This window comes from Lissotriton vulgaris, chromosome 2_1 (genome assembly GCF_964263255.1).
Source record: "Lissotriton vulgaris chromosome 2_1, aLisVul1.2, whole genome shotgun sequence".
NCBI lineage: Eukaryota > Metazoa > Chordata > Amphibia > Caudata > Salamandridae > Lissotriton > Lissotriton vulgaris.
The window spans coordinates 2,100,772,305-2,100,791,703 of NC_141687.1; the positions used below are offsets into that span (position 1 = coordinate 2,100,772,305).

Consider the following 19,399-nt stretch of genomic DNA (forward strand, 5'->3'; position numbering starts at 1 on the left):
CAATACCTCAATCACCCTTCCCCTCACTCACCCTCAATACCTCACCCTCACTAACACTCAACCCCTCACTCTTACTTCCAGTTACACTCAAGACCTCAGCCTCACCCTCACTCATCCTCACCCTCAACCCCTCATGCCATTTTTAAGTGTACCTTTGAGTAGACAGTTCAAGTTGATTTACATTAAAGGATAAAATGGTGTCTGGAAACGTTAACAAAACTACTATAGTTTACATACCATGCCGTACACACACACCAACATAATTCCTAGCATTTAAAATTACCCACAAACACATTCAAGGGCCGCATCCTTAGCAATGCTCACTATTTTTATACAACAAATAACAACACAACTTTGATGGCAAATAAATCAGCTCCGAACATTTCGCCACACCTATCGCTACATTTATCTATTGGCAAACAAAATCATCGGCCATCTTTTTCATTCTCACACTGTATTTCTATGGTGACACTCACACATTAATGGAGGCATCTGCAGCAATGTCCTGTCTTTTCATACTAAACATAAACGCCACAACTTTGAGCCTGTATATTACAAGACTTACATTAAGGGACGCACCCGCAGCGAAATTCTGTATTTACAACACGTACACACACAGCCAAAATTCCCATAGCATTTAAAAATACACACAGACACATGTAAGGGCCACTTACGCAGCAATGTTCACTATTTTCATACTGAAACGGAAAACACAACTTTTATGGCAAATATTGCATCCGGCCTTTGACCCGTTCAGCACCACACCTGTCTTTCCATTTATTTTTTGCCAAACAAAATTATCCACCATCTTTCTCATTCACCCACTTTTTTTTAACGTTACCACACACACATTAATGGACGCATCCGCGGCAATTTTCAGTATTTTCATACTAAACCTAAACGGCACAACTTCGAGCCACTATATTACAAGAGTTGTATGTTTTTAAGTGAAACTTTGTATACTTTTGATGCTTTATATATGCCATTTTTAAGTGTAACTTCGAGCAGACAGTTGAAGTCCAATTACACTAACGTAAAAAAAAGGCCCTTTGCTTTGTTAGTTCCGAGCAAATTCTTATATGGCCTTAAGGGAGTTGCCCAGTGAAGTCTACTGGCGCGCCTATGTCGAAACTCCATCTGCATACACATTCAAACATTCACACTTCCAAGTCGCGCACATCAGCTAGTGTGACTTTTCCTTGGGGCAAGGGAAGGACTAAAAGCTTTGATCCTTTCTTAAACACAAAAAGAAAAAAAAGATTCTTGCATCGTTACCCCCTATTTAAGCAGAGGGACGGGTCACTTTAAGTCATACTCTCTTTTTACCAGCGAGGACAGAACTTCGACTTACAGAACGGCGCTGAACTTGCTGCTATCGACCAACAGCCACTGAAAAATTACGGCATTCAATCTTAGAACGTAAGTGCATGCAAGTGTTATTTCTATACATCTAAGGGACAGTATTGATATTTTTAGTTGCGTTTATTAGAACTGTTACTATATCAACATTGCACCTGTGTTAAATTATTCTGCGACATGTGTGTTTGCAAATCTTCATTTTCTATGGTAATACTTAGCAAAAGACTACGTAATTTCTAAAACAGGTCATACCTTGGTTTAAAACAACAGATACATATTGTTTTTTTTTTGTTATCTCTTGTAGGTTATTGGTACGCTTTCAACATTTCCTTGATAGGGGGAAAGAAACTGCGCACCAACATATATCAAGTAAGTACAGCCAACTGTTCACTCTTCTACACAATTTTTACTTCCGTTCCTAACACTCCGACGTGGGGGCAGGGTCAGTGGTTAAGGGTCGGGTCGACAGCAACAACATAAAACTGACCATGAGGTTATTCACAGTACCCTGGAGGCGAAGTGTTCGTGCACTGAGCCCTCCCGGCATACACATAATTTTGTCGCTCTCTTTCTCTCTTCGTCTCCCTCACTCTCTATAGCACACTAATCACACACACCCTGTCACATTAGGCAAAACACTGCATCTTACACTAATCACACACAGCCTGTCACATTAGGCAAAACAATGACTGCCACCCTTATACAACACGTGCAACTCCTACGCAATGTAACATCATGTCACTTCGCCACTACAGCACCAAACTTTCAGTCAGAACTTCTAATTGCACAGTAATTTGCATGTAAACAGGCAACACTTTACAACATTTACGCACAATGCATTAATTCGTTGCTTTACTTGCAGTTAGTAATCCAAGTTACAAGCTGACACACAGAAACAGCCACTCGTACAACTACTAGTATTACATTTTCACAAGCACACATCCAATAACACATTAGCCTGGATTAGCTGCCTACCCAAAAAAAAAATTGACCGTACACTTACTACACTATTCACAGGCACATTGGAACATTAGGGGGAATAGTACAGTCATAATCCGTTCTCAACACTTCGCCACACCACAACAAACTTTTCATACACACAATACACTATCAAGGGGAATTTCGCCAACACCCTCTATTACCTGGGTACTCACAATCTTTCAAGCAGGTGAAAAATGTACTGTTTACTTTGTGTACAAGGACCGCATTGGTGGGGGCAATGTTAGTTGTCAAGGGTCGTGGCGACAGCAACAACATTAAAATGACCATGAGGTTAAGCACAGGACCCTGCAGCCGAAGGCTTCGTGCACTGAGCCCTCCCGGCATACACATAATTTTATCGCTCTCTTTCTCTTTCGGTCTCCCTACATCTCTATAGCTCTCTCTCCCTCTCTATAGCTCCCCCTCCCTCTCTCCTGTCTTCCTCTGTTTCACTCTAACTGTGTTCCTCCCTCTGTCTCACTCCCCCTCTTTTCTTACACCTCTCTCCCTCCCTCTCCGTCTCCCTCCCTATCACCCTTCATCTCACTCCCTTTCTCTTCCTCTCCCTCCATTTCCCTTCCTTTCCCTAACTTTCCCTTCCTCTCTGTCTTTGTACATAACTCTCCATTTGTCTCCCATTTACTCCCTCTCTATCTTTCTACATTACTTGCACATTAACTGGTTACACCAACACTTTGCCACACCACAACTAAATTTTCATACACACATTCCACGAACAAGGACACTTTCACACACACACTCTATTACATGCCTACTCACAATCTTTCTCTCAGGGGCAAAATTTAATGTTTACTTAGTGTCCAATGACCGCATCGGTGGGGGCAGGGTCAGTGGTTAAGGCTCGGGGCGACAGCAACAACATAAAACTGTCCATGATGTTATTCACAGTACCCTGCAGCCGAAGGCTTCGTGCACTGAGCCCTCCCGGCATAGACATAATTTTTCGCTCTCTTTCTCTCTTCGTCTCCCTACCTCTCTATAGCACACTAATCACACACACCCTGTCACATTAGGCAAAACACTGCATCTTACACTAATCACACACAGCCTGTCACATTAGGCAAAACACTGACTGCCACCCTTATACAACACGTGCAACTCCTACGCAATGTAACATCATAGCACTTCGCCACTACAGCACCAAACTTTCAGTCAAAAGTTCTAATTGAACATTAATTTGCACGTAAACAGGCAACACTTTACAAGATTTACGCACAATGCATTCATTCGTTGCTTTACTTGCACAGTTAGTAATCCAAGTTACAAGCTGACACACAGAAACAGCCACTCGTACAACTACTAGTATTACATTTTCACAAGCACACATCCAATAACATATTAGCCAGGATTATCTGCCTACCCCAAAAAATAATGCACCTTACACTTACTACACTATTCACAGGCACATTGGAACATTAGGGCGAATAGCACAGTCAGAATCCGTTCTCAACACTTCGCCACACCACAACAAAGTTTTCATACACTCAATCCACTATCAAGGGGACTTTCGCCCACCCCCTCTATTACATGGCTACTCACAATCTTTCAAGCAGGTTAAAAATGTACTGTTTACTTTGTGTACAAGGACCCCATCGGTGGGGGCAATGTTAGTTGTCAAGGATCGGGGCGACAGCAACAACATTAAACTGACCATGAGCTTAATCACAGGACCCTGCAGCCTAAGGCTTCGTGCACTGAGCCCTCCTGGCATACACATAACTTTCTCGCTCTCTTTCTCTTTCGGTCTCCCTACATCTCTATAGCTCTCTCTCCCTCTCTATAGCTCCCCCTCCCTCTCTCCTATCTTCCTCTGTTTCACTCTAACTGTGTTCCTCCCTCTGTCTCACTCCCCCTTTTTTCTTCCTCCTCTCTCCCTCCCTCTCCGTCTCCGTCCCTATCACCCTGCATCTCACTCCCTTTCTCTTCCTCTCCCTCCATTTCCCTTCCTTTCCCTAACTTTCCCTTCCTCTCTGTCTTTGTACATAACTCTCCATTTGTCTACCATTTACTCCCTCTCTATCTTTCTACATTACTTGCACACTAACTGTGTACACTTTCAATATTACACGCACACCGCATTCATTTCATTTTCATATTCAATACAATATAGGAAGTAATCTAAGTTACACGATGACACACACACACATTTTTCAGGACGTCTCGCACTATTAACTCTTCACGCACACACTCACTCCCTCTCCATCCCCAACAACAATTCCAAGCCAGAATTAGCTGCCTACCCAAAAAAAAATTCCCCATACACTTACTACACTAGTCACAGGCACATTGCAACATTAGGGGGAATAGTACAGTCATAATCCGTTCGCAACACTTCGCCACACCACAACAAATTTTTCATACACACAATCCACTATCAAGGGGACTTTCGCTAACAACCTCTATTACATGGCTAATCACAATCTTTCAAGCAGGTGAAAAATGTACCGTTTACTTTGTGTCCAAGGACCGCATCGGTGGGGGCAGGGTTAGTTGTTAAGGGTCGGGGCAACAGCAACAACATTAAACTGACCATGAGGTTAATCACAGGACCCTGCAGCCGAAGGCTTCGTGCACTGAGCCCTCCCGGCATACACATAATTTTCTCGCTCTCTTTCTCTTTCGGACTCCCTACATCTCTATAGCTCTCTCTCCCTCTCTATAGCTCCCCCTCCCTCTCTCCCATCTTCCTCTCTTTCACTCTAACTGTGTTCCTCCCTCTGTCTCACTCCCCCTTTTTTCTTCCTCCTCTCTCCCTCCCTCTCCGTCTCCCTCCCTATCACCCTGCATCTCACTCCCTTTCTCTTCCTCTCCCTCCATTTCCCTTCCTTTCCCTAACTTTCCCTTCCTTTCTGTCTTTGTACATAACTCTCCATTTGTCTCCCATTTACTCCCTCTCTATCTTTCTACATTACTTCCACAGTAACTGGGTACACCAACACTTCGCCACACCACAACAAAATTTTCATACACACATTCCACGAACAAGGACACTTTCACACACACACTCTATTACATGCCTACTCACAATCTTTCTCTCAGGGGCAAAATTTAATGTTTACTTAGTGTCCAATGACCGCATCGGTGGGGGCAGGGTCAGTGGTTAAGGCTCGGGGTGACAGCAACAACATAAAACTGAGCATCACTAGCCCTCAACACCTCACACACACACCCTCAACACTTCTCCTTCAACTCCTCACTCACCCTCACTCTCACTCAACACTTCAACACCTCAGCCTCACTCACCCTCAACACCTCACTCACCCACAACACCTCATTCCCACTCACCCACACTCAGCCTCATCCTTACTCACCCTCAGCTTCTCACCATCACTCACCCTCAATCTCTAAGCCTAATCTACCTTCACTCACCCTCAACCCCTCACCCTCACTCACACTCACTCACACCATCCTCACTCACCCTCATGCTCACTCACCCTCATGCTCACTCACCCTCATGCTCACTCACCCTCATGCTCACTTACCCTCAACATGTCATCCTCACTCACCCTCACCATTACTCACCATCAAACCGTCACCCTCACTCACCCTCACCCTCACCCTCACTCACCCTCAATACCACTCCCCCTCACTCACCCTCATCCCCTCCCCCTCACTCACCCTCACCCTCACCCTCACCACCTCACCTCAACAACAATCAACACCTCACCCTCACACTCACACCCTCAACATTTCATCCTCATTCACCCTCAACCCCTCACCTACACTCACCCTCTCTCTCCTTCTCTAGCTCCCCCTCCCTCTCTCTTGCCTTCCTCTTTCTCACTCTAACTTTGTTAATCCCTCTGTCTCCCTCTCCCTCTCTCTCCCTCCCTCCATCCCCGTCTCCCTTCCTATCACTCTCCCTCTCACTCCCTTTACCTTCCTCACACCTCATCCATTCTCTGATTCAATGCAACACATAACACACACACACATTTTTTAACGTCTCTCAGTATTAACTTTTCACGCACTCACTCACTCTCTCTCTGTCCCCCTTTTCCTCCCACTCCCTCTCTCTCCCTCTATCATCTCACCCTGCCTGTGTGCCAGCCGTGGCACATACACTCACAGCAGCACTAGAGCTCTTAACAGGTCTTTAAAAGACTATTTACATGCTAATGTGTCTTTTATGGCAAAAATTCGGAGAAATATATTCTAAACAATATGTTTTTTTTCAACTTTCAGATTATTCAAACAACAACAAAAGAAACAGAAGTTAAGGTAAATACTACTTTGCCACTTCGTTTAAAAATTGTTAAAAGTTCATACCTTACAGTCCCCTAAAAAATTTTTTAGTTCACAAACCTTCTCAATTTACATTTGTTGATAACAACATTTCAGTATAACTTTGAAGATGCAGAAATGCTTAAAAGCAAGTTACCATCAAGGGAATAGCAAATTTAATAGCAAATCACAAGGTAAGCAATGCTTACCAAATAGTGCTTTTGCTGTCTTGCACAATTTATGCAAGCCAGTAACTACTTGGAACTCTAATGATCTGCATTATATAATGGACCGTGGGGACGCTTTATATCTCCAAATGCATTCTATTAACAAAGAAACACTTATGCATCCAGATGACCTGCCAAGGTATATAGACCACAATCAAGAGATATATTCACTTTTGCTACGGAATGCTTACTACGGTGATGTCCTTAAACGTTTTGATAAAGCCTACCCAGATATTAGCACAGCATTAAATGTTACTATTAAGAAGCACTGTGGTGTTCTACTTTGTATGAATGTTTATGTAATAGCTATTTTCAAACATATGCAATCATACTTTGTATTTGATTCACATAGTAGGGACCATGAAGGCATGCCTCATTCAAACGGAACATGTGTTACAATTGCATTTAATTCGTTTGAAGGGCTAATTCAATATGTTATGAAACTAGCATATAACTTAAAACATCAGGCTGAGCAATGTGTCCAATTTGAATTAACACCAATAGATATAAAAGTCATTCAAAGAAAATCCTTTACAAAAGCACTTACTGTGCACAAAAAAAATAGTCAACTGCCGCAAGAAAGAAAAATTTGGGTACATACTACTGAATGTACTCCTAATCAGACGATAACATCAACATCAATGTCTTCTGATCATTTACAGAATACAAGTAAGGGAGGGAATAGCAATAGCAATCATTTACCACAATTACCAGGTAATAGTAAAGCTATCCAGGGAACAAATAAACAGTCTCGGAAAAGAAAAAGGGATTCAAGTACATGTCCAACTACAGTTGTACAAAGAAAAAAAATTAATACAGCTGAAGAAGACATTACCAACAGTCAACTAAGTGCTACTGATAATAACATACCCATCTTCACGCAGGGCCAAAGACAGAAACGAGGTAAACAAATCCATACAATCATTCGCAAATTCCACCGGGAAATATTGCATGGGCCAGAGTACATTTGTACTCTTTGCAATCAACTGTGGCATAAACAAACGTTGCTAAATATACGCAGTGTTAGCCAATCCGAAATTTTCAACAAGTGTAACATTAGTAACAAGAAAACAACTTTTATTTGTAAGACTTGCTATTATTACATTCGCAAAAACAAAATACCACCATGTTCAATTGTAAATGGCATGGGCTTCCCAAATGTACCAGTTGAATTAGAATTATATGATTTAGAAGAAAGATTAGTTTCACCTAGGATACCATTCTTACAAATTCGGAGTCTGCCACGCGGTTTTCAAAAATCATTATCAGGTGCAGTAGTTAATGTACCTGCAGATGTTATGACAACTGTTACAATTTTACCAAGGCAAATTAATGACGCCATGACAATCCCAGTGAAATTAAAAAGGAAATTAATCTATAAATCATATACACATTATGAGAATATTAGACCAAATACTGTAAAAAAGGCAGCTACATGGCTAGCTAAAAATAGTCGAATGTTTAATGAATATGGTGTTACCATTAACCCTGACTGGGAGTATATACCTCCAGAAATAGAATCTCACAATGAGACTTCTGAAACAAACAATTCATCTGATAGTTCGGACAACATAGAAGCTGGAAATTTGGATACTATGTTAACAAATGAAACTATTACTAGTAATTCGCTGAATGTGTTAAGTTTTGCTCCAGCTGAACATAACACGCCAAGAGGTTTATATGAGGATAAAGATTCAGAGTTTTTGGCTTTCCCTACTATTTTTTGTGGTGAACGAAGACCTAACAATAAGGAAAGACACATACCGGTACATTATAGTACTATTTGCCAAGCAGAGTTAAGGAGTTATGATAGAAGAGTCGCTAAATCTATTACTAATGTCTTTTTTAAACTGAAGAAATTACATATTAAGCAGATCCATGGTAAAATCAACATTTCCATCAGAAAACATTTTACAGATGGGAATAAAATAACTGCTAAAGACATTAAATGTAATATTGCCAATGTTTTACAGTTCAATGAGGGGTACAAAGTATTAAAAACTATACGCAGTTCACCTCCATATTGGGAAGGTTGCAAAAAAGATATTTTTGCTATGATAAGGCAACTTGGCATTCCCACTTTCTTTTTGACATTATCTGCTGCAGAAACAAAATGGCACCATTTAATAAATATACTATTGAGAGTTAGAAACTTACAGGAATGTACAGAGGAAGAATTCTTAAACATGTCTTGGGAAACTAAAAGTAAATTAATACAAGAAGATCCAATAACATGTGCAAGACAGTTTGACTATCAAGTTAGGAAATTCTTTAATTGTGTTTTGCTGAATGGCACTAATCCAATTGGGGAAATAGTAGACTACTTTTACAGAGTCGAATTCCAACAGAGAGGTTCTCCACATATACATGCATTACTCTGGGTAAACAAAGCACCATTGTATGGTGTTTCACCAGTGGAAGAAGTCAATAGCTTTATTGACAAATATATCACTTGTCATAAGTCTGAAAACCCTGTTTTACAACCGTTAATAAATCTACAAAGGCATGGTCACACCAAAAATTGCAGACGTAAACAGCAACGGACATGCAAATATCAATATCCCAAATATCCAATGTCAAGAACGCTCATATTAGAGCCATTAACACTGGAGGAGACAAATAACCAATGGCAAGATAATATGAAAATAATACATGAAGCTATGAATAATACTACTTTTAATACACTTTCTTTTGAGGAATTTTTGGACTTCATTAAAATGGATGATAAAGAATATATTACTTCTATACAAACTAGCTTACAAAAAACAACTATTTTTTTAAAAAGAACACCAGCCGAATGCTTCATCAATAACTACAATAGTACTCTTTTAGAAGCTTGGCGAGCAAATATAGACTTGCAGTTTATACTAGACCCTTATGCTTGTGCAGTCTATATTATCTCATATATCAGTAAATCGCAAAGAGGAATTAGCAAACTTCTAGCGCAAGCTGCTAAAGAGGTACCAAGCAATAGTAATATCAAAGATCAACTTAAACACATAGGGAACAAATTCCTCAACTGCACAGAAATTAGTGCTCAAGAAGCAGCATATCTAATTCTTCAAATACCATTACGGAAAAGCTCACGATCATTTGTATTTATTAATACTAGCCGTCCAGAGAAAAGAACTTATTTAATGCGTGATATCGAAACTATTAATAACTTGCCCGAAAATTCCACTGACATTCAATGTGAAAATATTATTATTAAGTACTGCAAACGGCCACAATCATTAGAGATGTGCACGTTAGCAGACTATGCGGCTAATTTCAACTATGTGAAGAAAAAAACACATGGGAAAGAAATAAATGATTGCGAAGATTTACTTGCAGAACAAAACTTTTACAGCTCAGATGAGGAAGAATTAGAAATAGAATGTAGTGACGGAAATAAACAACAACAGAAACATAATTATGATTATGCTTTAAATAAGCGCAGACAAGGGAAAATAATACGCTTTTGCAGATTTAGCAAAAATAATGAACCGGAAGAGTATTATAGAGAAATATTAATGTTGCACTATCCATGGAGGGAAGAAGAAAAAATACTAATCAACAAGGAAACTTACTATGATAGGTATCTGGAAGTTAAAACATTTGTTGACACACAACTAAAAATCTATAACAAACAGCATGGTGAACTTACAAACATTATTCATGAACAGTCTCATGAAAATGTCATTTCACCTCCTCTATCACCAACTGTGAATATACAGACAGAAGACCAAAATCCAGAACATAATAATAGATATGATTTGGCTCTAGATTTAGGAATTAGAACTACAACTGAAGAACAAAGATCAACTAACGTTCTTTTACCCAATGAAAAATACCAACAACTTATGCAAAACTTAACGGAAGAACAACTTAACTTTGTTTACCATCACTTGCATTGGTTTAAAACTACTAGCACTCCATGCTATACTTTTTGCACTGGAGGGGCTGGTGTTGGGAAAAGTTTTGTAATATCTGCACTTTATCAAACTTTACTACGCTACTATAACACTAAGGCCGGTGAAAATCCGGATAATGTTTATATCTTACTTACTGCTCCAACAGGAAAGGCTGCCCATAATATTAATGGCAAAACACTGCATAGCACTTTCAAAATACCTGTGTCGCAAAGTTTGTCTTATAAACAACTGAGTCATGAACATAGAACTGCTCTACAAATGGAAATGATGCATGTTAGAGTTGTTATTATTGATGAAATTTCAATGGTAGGCCACAATATGTTGAATTTTATACATAACAGGCTTCAAGAAATTAAATCATCTAATGAACCATTTGGAGGAATTTCTATTTTAGCCATTGGTGACTTTTACCAATTAAAACCTGTATTTGACAGATACATTTTTCAGGATTCGACACAAATGTATGGTCCTTTAAGTGCTAACTTGTGGAAAGAACATTTTAAAATTTTTGAATTAACAAAAATTATGCGCCAAAAAGAAGATCTACAATTTGCTGAATTACTAAACAGATTGAGAGAAGGCAAGCATACTGAAGAAGATATTTCACAAATTAAGCAAAGGGAAATACAACCTGATGAGACTTTATTAGAAACAATTCCATATATCATGTCAACTAATCTAGAAGTTAATGAAATTAACAAAAAGGTTTTAGAACAACATTGCAAAGATTATCCTGTCTACATAACAGTAGCAAGCGATACTGTTAGTTCTGATTTGTCTGAAAGTGTGAAAAAAACGATTCTTAAGCAACTGCCCAAAGATCCACAGAAAACAATGGGCCTTTCACATACATTACACATTGCCTTACAACTTCGTTATGATTTAAGTTGCAATGTGGATGTCAATGATGGTTTAACAAATGGCGCAACTGGTGTTGTACAATTAGTAGAATTGATTAACAATACACCTATTATTGTTTGGTTGTTATTTGACAATCCCACTATAGGAGAAACAACCAGACAACAATATAAACACTTATTTCATTCACAAACACAAAATACATGGACACCAATACATGCTATAGCTAGACATTTCCAATACACTAAGAAATTTATTACCATTATACGGAAGCAATTTCCTTTACGCCAAGCATCAGCACGCACTATACATCGCACACAAGGTGCAACTCTTGAACCACTTTATATACACTTTAATAACAGCAAGATTCATCATTTGCATTATGTTGCTATTAGCAGGGCAAAATCAATACAAAATGTCTATGTACACAATTTTGATGAACGTAAAATTGTAGTACATCCACAAGTTAATGAGGAAATGCACAGATTAAGGACAGAAATGCCACTTGAAATACATATCCCACAGTTACATACATACAGTGCACATTTCAATATCATTGCACACAATATAAGATCACTACAGAAAAATTTTTCATCTATGGTAGCGGATAGGAATATATTACAAGCAGACATTATTTGCTTAACTGAGATCAACACTACAAGAAATGCTACAGCTAATGATTTCAGTATAGAACAATATCATCACATTATATTTGATAAATTTCATACATACAACACAAACCATGGAATGATTATGTACTACAAAAAAGATTTATTTATATTGCCTATTTATGAGACACTTGAAGGGATAGACATTTTACATTTTACTCTACAGATTGATAACACAGATTACCTTATTATTATTTTATACAAACCACCCCTAAAAAGTATAACTTCTCTTTTTGATTTCATCACTAATATTACGGATTTTTACCCCATGCACAAATTGATTATTATAGGGGATTTCAATGTGGATGTATCTCAAACAAATGCAAACAGCAAGCAATTACTTGGATTCTTTGAAACAAAATTACAATGTCAACAACTCATTAACAGTTACACAACTAACTACCAATCCATTTTAGATCATATATATACAAATGACCAACTACACAACTATGGTACTTTAGAATGCTATTACAGTGATCATAAACCAATATGGGTTTGTATTTAACATGTTATATCACATTTTCTATTTCAGATGATGTCTATTGAAGAAATAATGAACATTAATACTGATGACAACAAACCATACCAGAAACCAATAAGAGTTAATGTCATCAGCTGCTCAGGGAAAACTACGTACAAAAATGCTAAACAAGAGCAGAAAATTTTATTCCATTTGGCTTTAGCAGATAAAACTGGAACAATTAAATGTACTTGTTACCAAGAAAATTTATATGAGCAAACGAAAATAAACTGTGGACTACTGATACGGAACTTTATTCTCAAAAACAAAACAATTTTAATTACAAAACAAACTAAAGTAACCAAATTTCCCGCAATGACAATCGAGGAGGGCCTGATCCAACAAGCAAACAACATTTTGCATCCGCCTGCACCATCGGCTTCTCCCATCAAGGAAATAAAACGGGCAAGTCTAAAAAGCCTGATGACCGTTTCAGGGACAATAATTGCCGTAAGTATGAACACAAACATGTTATCATGTCAACTAAAAAAAATATTGTCTTGCAGTGGAAGAGTTGGACTTATTAGGATTGTAAATGACATATCTTATGTATTTGTGCTTTTTCGAAATTGCAAGTATAAATAGTCTGATGACTGTTTCAGGGACAATATGTGCCAGATGTATCAACACAAACATGTCATCATGTCTAGTACAAAAATGCATAGTTGGCTTACACACAAATTACACATTTAGGGGCCCGGTGTAGGTAGCCCTTTAGCGATCCCAATCGGCCAAAAAAAAAAGATTTTGGCCCGTTTCACATCGGTAAAGGGCTATTGAGATGTAGGGGCACATTTTAGGTAACTTTAGCAAATCTGTTTATTAACCGAAACGGTAGATTTACAGATTCAATAAAATTAACTGAAATGTAATGTAGGTAGGCAATGTACCTTCTGTACATGGCTTACACAATCGGTATTTTACCATGGAATACAAATCCAGGGTAAAATACCTATGGCATGTGACAGGCAGACCTGCCCTTACAGCAGGTATGCTTGCCACATGGCACCTGTGCCTTTGTTGGCGGTGCAGGAGGGTGTCAAAGTGACACCACCTGCACCCTTCATAATTCTTTAATTACAGATTCAGTAAATACCGATTCGGTAATGCCTAATCATTCCTATGTCCTTCAAAACCCATATGAATTAATGCGCATTACCTATTCGCTATTTACCGATTTGGTAATTAAAGATTTGTTAAGGATTCTGTAATGAATCCAGATGTTGGTACCTACATACAAAAATGGGATTTACCTACATCGGGCCCTTAGGAACTTCACGGACAACATCAAAAAAGCTTGCATTAGACACTCTTTCACACTCTTTCACACTATGTATAAAGGAATAGTTTTGAGATATATAATATGTGAGTACTTTGGGGTATAGTACAAATTCAAGTACTCTCCACAATGACAATTTTTACTAAAAAAAAATTGCACTATGGTAGAAAGTATGTTCATTTGGGTCGTGAAATATAATACATTATATTACCAGTGATACAATGCACTACTACTATGTTTTTTTACTGTCACTATTTTGTAGAATTTTTCTTTTTGGGTTTACCAAAAGTACGCAAATACTGTCTTTACATCAATGCCTCACCCTCAGTCAACATCACTCACCCTCAACACCCAACTCTCACTCTCACTCAACACCTCACCCTCAACAATTCAATTTAAATGCCTCACTCACCCTCAATCTCACTCAGCCGAGATCACCCTCAACACCTCCTCCTCACTCAGCCTCAATCACCCTCACTAGCCCTCAACACCTCCCACTCTAAAACTCTACCCTTCTCCCTCAAATACTCACTCACTCTCACTCAACACCTCAACACCTCAGCCTCACAATCAACATCAATGACTCACCCTCACTTAGCATCATCCTTACTCACCCTCAACTTCTCACCCTCAATAACTCTCAACACCTCACCCTCATTCACACACAACACCTCACACTCAACAATTCACCCTTAATGCCTCACTCAGCCTTAATCTCAATCACCCTCAATCACCCTCAACACCTCTCACTCAATCACCCTCACTCACCCTCACTCGCCCTCAACACCTCCCCCTCAAAAAGTCAACACTTCTCACTCAACTCCTCAGTCACCCTCACTCTCACTCAACACCTCAACACCTCAGCCTCAACATCAACACCTCACCCTCACTCAATTAATCACCCTCACTCACCCACACTCACACTCATCCTTACTCACCTTCAACTTCTCACATTCAATCTTTCACCCTCAACACTCCCTCACTCTCACTCACCCTCAACGCCTCACCCTAACTCTGCCTCACTCACACTCACCCTCACGTAACACCTCGTCCTCACTCACCCTCAACCCCACCCTCACTCACCCTAACACTCAACACCTCACCCTCAATAACTCACCCTCACCCACACCCTCACTCATGTCATCAGGTCTACTAAAAATATGCATACTTGCCTTACTCAGCCTCACTCACACTCACGCTCATCGTTACTCACCCTCAACTTCTCACCCTCACTCACCTTCAAACTCTCACCCTCACCCTCTCACCCTCACCCTCACTCACCCTCATTTACATTCAACCTCACCCTCACGTAACACCTCATCCTCACTCACCCTCACTCCCCATCAACTCCTCACACTCAACACCTCACCATCACACTCACTCATGTCATCATGTCTACTTAAAAAATGCATAGTTCACTTACACACACATTACACCTTTAGTAACTTCAATAACTAACTGGACAAATTTTTGATTATGCACTCTTCACACATAGTAGCAAGTACTACTTTTGAAAAATATAAGATGCCAGTGCTTTGGTGTATACTACAAAAAAAAGTACTATGTACAAGGCCATTTTTTACAAGAAACATTTCAATCTTTTAGAAAGGAGGTTCATTTGGGTCGTTAAATATGATACATTATATAGCCTTTCAGACAATGCACTAGTAATATCTGTTTTTACAATCACTATTTAATAGAATGCTTTCTTTTTGTGTAGGAAGAGGACGCAAAAACGGTGTTTATCAATGGGCAAGATACCCCACTCAAATCCATTACAATAAAAGATGCAACTGATGATATAAAAGTGACACTGTGGAGAGAAGCGTCACTATTTAAAATACATCTTGGGAAATATGTGACCCTGACTCATGTCACTGTACATGAATTCAATTGCCAAAAAATATTGAATACAACGCGCCATAGCAAAATGGAGGTAAGCACAACGAACAAACAAAGTTTTGCAATTATCTCTTTTCAGCCACTCTTGGAATTGCACCCAGTCTTGCCCTTTCACCCACTCTGCCCCTTCCACCCACTCTGGACATTTTACCCACTCTGGACATTTCAGCCACTTGGGACCTTTCGCCCATTCGGGAGCTTTCACCCACTCGGGAGCTTTCACCCACTCGGGACCTTTCAACAACTCTGGCTCTTTCACACACTCTAGGCCTATCACCCAATCTAGACTTATCACCCACTCTAGACTTATCACCCACTCTCATACTCACTCACCCTCAACAACTCACCATCAACACCTCACCCTCATACTCACTCACCCTCAACTCCTCACGCTCATTCACCCTCACTCACCGTCAACACACTATCACACTACAACAACAAACAAATACTTACCACCACAGCAACACTTAACTCACCCTCAACACCTCACCCTTAACTCCTCACTCACCCTCAATCTCAATCATCATCAATCACCTTCAACATCTCACACTCAACACCACTCTCATACTCACTCACCCTCACAACATCACCCTCATTTACCCTCACTTACCGTCAACACACTATCACACTACAACTACAAAAAAACACTTACCACCACAACAACACTTCACTCACCCTAAACACCTCACCCTTAACTCCTCACTCTCACTCATCCTCAATCACCCTCAACACCTCACCCTCACTCACCCTCAACGCCTCAGCCACACTCACCCTGACACTCAGCTTCTCACCCTCAGCCTCAACACCTCACTCTCACTCACCCTCAACGCCTCACCCTCAGTCAATCTCAACACATCACTCAACATCACTCTCACTCATCCTCAATCACACTCAACACCTCACTCTCAACACCTCACTCACCCTCAGCCCCTCACCCTCACTCACCCTCAACTCCTCACCCTCACTCATCCTCACTCACCCTCAACACCTCCCCCTCATTCTCACTCACTCTCACTCTCACTCACCCTCATACTCACTCACCCTCAACACACTATCACACTACAACCACACCAAAACTTAGCACCACAACACCACTTCAATCACGCTCAAAACATCCCCATCAGCCCCTTACTTACCCTCACTCTCACTCATCCTCAAACACTGACTCACCCTCAATCTCACTCACCCTCAACGCCTCACCCTCACTCACCCTCAACATCTCACCCTCACTCACCCTCAACACACTATGACACTACAACCACACAAAAAAATTATTACCACCACCTATCACCCAGTCTCGACCTATCACCCACTCAAACTCTATCAACAACTGGGACCCTTTCACCTACTCAGTCCATTTCACCCAATGTGTCCCTTTCAACAACTCTGTCCCTTTCAACCACTATAGGCCTTACACAAAAAATAAAGTATACACATTTTAAAAATAATTATTGCTTTTCTTTTCTCTCAACAGGTAACAGCCCCACCAGAGGAAAAGATGGACATTCTAATTTATGGTGTTGAAAGCTCTACTGAGCAAACAAGTATCATCACAATAAAAGTGACAAACACAGACGAATTGCAATCGATGCCCATCGAAAACGAGATCTTAATTAAATGGTTTATGTTAGATGAGGACGTTGAGAACATCGGAGATGCCCTTGTCCATTTTTTGCCACAAAATTTTGAAGTTGTCTTTTGTAATGGGCAAATCATAAAGATTCTTAAAGAAAAAGACGATGAAATATGTTCTGATTAAATTTTGCATGTTGCCAGGATATCTTTTTTTTGTACAAAGTTAAACAATAAATATTTGTGTTTTTTTTTTAAAAATAAACAAGTGTGTAATACAAATTTTACTACTTCTATGGTGATTTTTTCAATTCGAAAGGCAAATTATAACTAAGACACTCCATTTATACAACATAGTCACACCCACATACAAGATTTAGCCAATCCATTTGACATTAGAAAAACATATACAAAATACACATACTTTGTAGCTTACACGCACTACAGTATTATGTATGAATGAGACTGTTGAGCTAAAGACGCCTGTGCTGGTGCTGAGTTATGCTGTGTTGTTGAGCAATGTTACTGTGGGGGGCCGAATGTTAAGGTGGTATTGATGCGTGTTCCATTGGTGGACATCACAAATTAGGTTGTTGGGAGAAGTGCAACTGTTGTTGGAATGAGTTATGCTGTGGTGGTAATAGTTGAACACTAACACAGCACAACTCATCATCAACACTTCACAACTACAGCATTAGGAAGCACCTCACTAACAACACTCATCAACACACCAACATCACTCTACACCACCGCAACAGCATCATTCTACCACAACAACATACACAAATACAAACACACTTTACAATAACGAGTCACACATGCAAAACACTCACATTTGTCAATAACACCCTCTCTCACACTCACTCACCCTCAACTCATCACCCACCCTGAATTACACTCACTCACCCTCAACACCTCACACTCACTCTCCCTCAACACCTCATCCTCACTCACCCTCAACACATCACCATCACCCTCACCCACCTTCACTCACCATCAACACCTCACCCTCACTCACCCTCCACCCTGCACCCTCAAACACTCAATCACCCTCGCTCTCAACACCTCTCCCTCAACGCCTCACCCTTAACCCCTCACTCACCCTCAACGCCTCACCAACACTCACCCTCAGCCCCTCACCCTCACCTACAACACGTCACTCTCACTCACCCTCAACACCTCACCCTCAACAACTCATCATCACCACATCACTCACCCTCACTCTCACTCATCCTCAATACTCTCAACACCTCACCCTCAATACCTCACTCACCCTCAGTACCTCACCCTCACTCACCCTCAACTCCTCACCCTCAACACCTCACCCACACTCATCCTCACTCACCCTCAAAAACTCACCATCAACACCTCACCCTCATACTCACTCACCCTCAACACCTCATCCTCATTTACCCTCACTCACCGTCAACACACTATCACACTACAACAACAAACAAATACTTACCAACACAGCAACACTTCACTCACCCTCACTTCACTCACCCTCAACACCTCACCCTTAACTCCTCACTCACCCTCAATCTCAATCATCATCAATCACCCTCTACACCTCACACTCAACAAATCACTCTCATACTCACTCACCCTCACTCACCCTCACTCACACTCAAAACATCACCCTCATTCACCCTCACTCATCGTCAACACACTATCACACTACAACTATAAACAAACACTTACCACAACAGCAACACTTCACTCACCCTAAACACCTCACCCTTTACTCCTCACTCACACTCACTCTCACTCATCAACAATAACCCTCAACACCTCACCCTCACTCAGCCTCAACGCCTCACCCACACTCACACCCTCACCCTCAGAACCTCACTCTCTATCATCCTCAATGCCTC

The 19,399-nt window shown here is 40.3% G+C and overlaps 1 protein-coding gene across 1 annotated transcript; it reads left to right on the top strand.

Moving 5' to 3' along the window:
- The first annotated feature begins 1,087 nt into the window (after positions 1 to 1,087).
- LOC147733768 (uncharacterized) lies at positions 1,088 to 17,712 on the top strand. Its single transcript, XM_086957453.1, has 5 exons — positions 1,088 to 1,728; positions 6,547 to 6,582; positions 12,785 to 13,222; positions 15,772 to 15,987; positions 17,428 to 17,712. The coding sequence occupies exons 3-5, from the start codon at positions 12,785 to 12,787 to the stop codon at positions 17,710 to 17,712; spliced, it is 939 nt and encodes a 312-aa protein (XP_086813579.1). The 5' UTR covers positions 1,088 to 1,728; positions 6,547 to 6,582.
- The last annotated feature ends 1,687 nt before the right edge of the window (positions 17,713 to 19,399 follow it).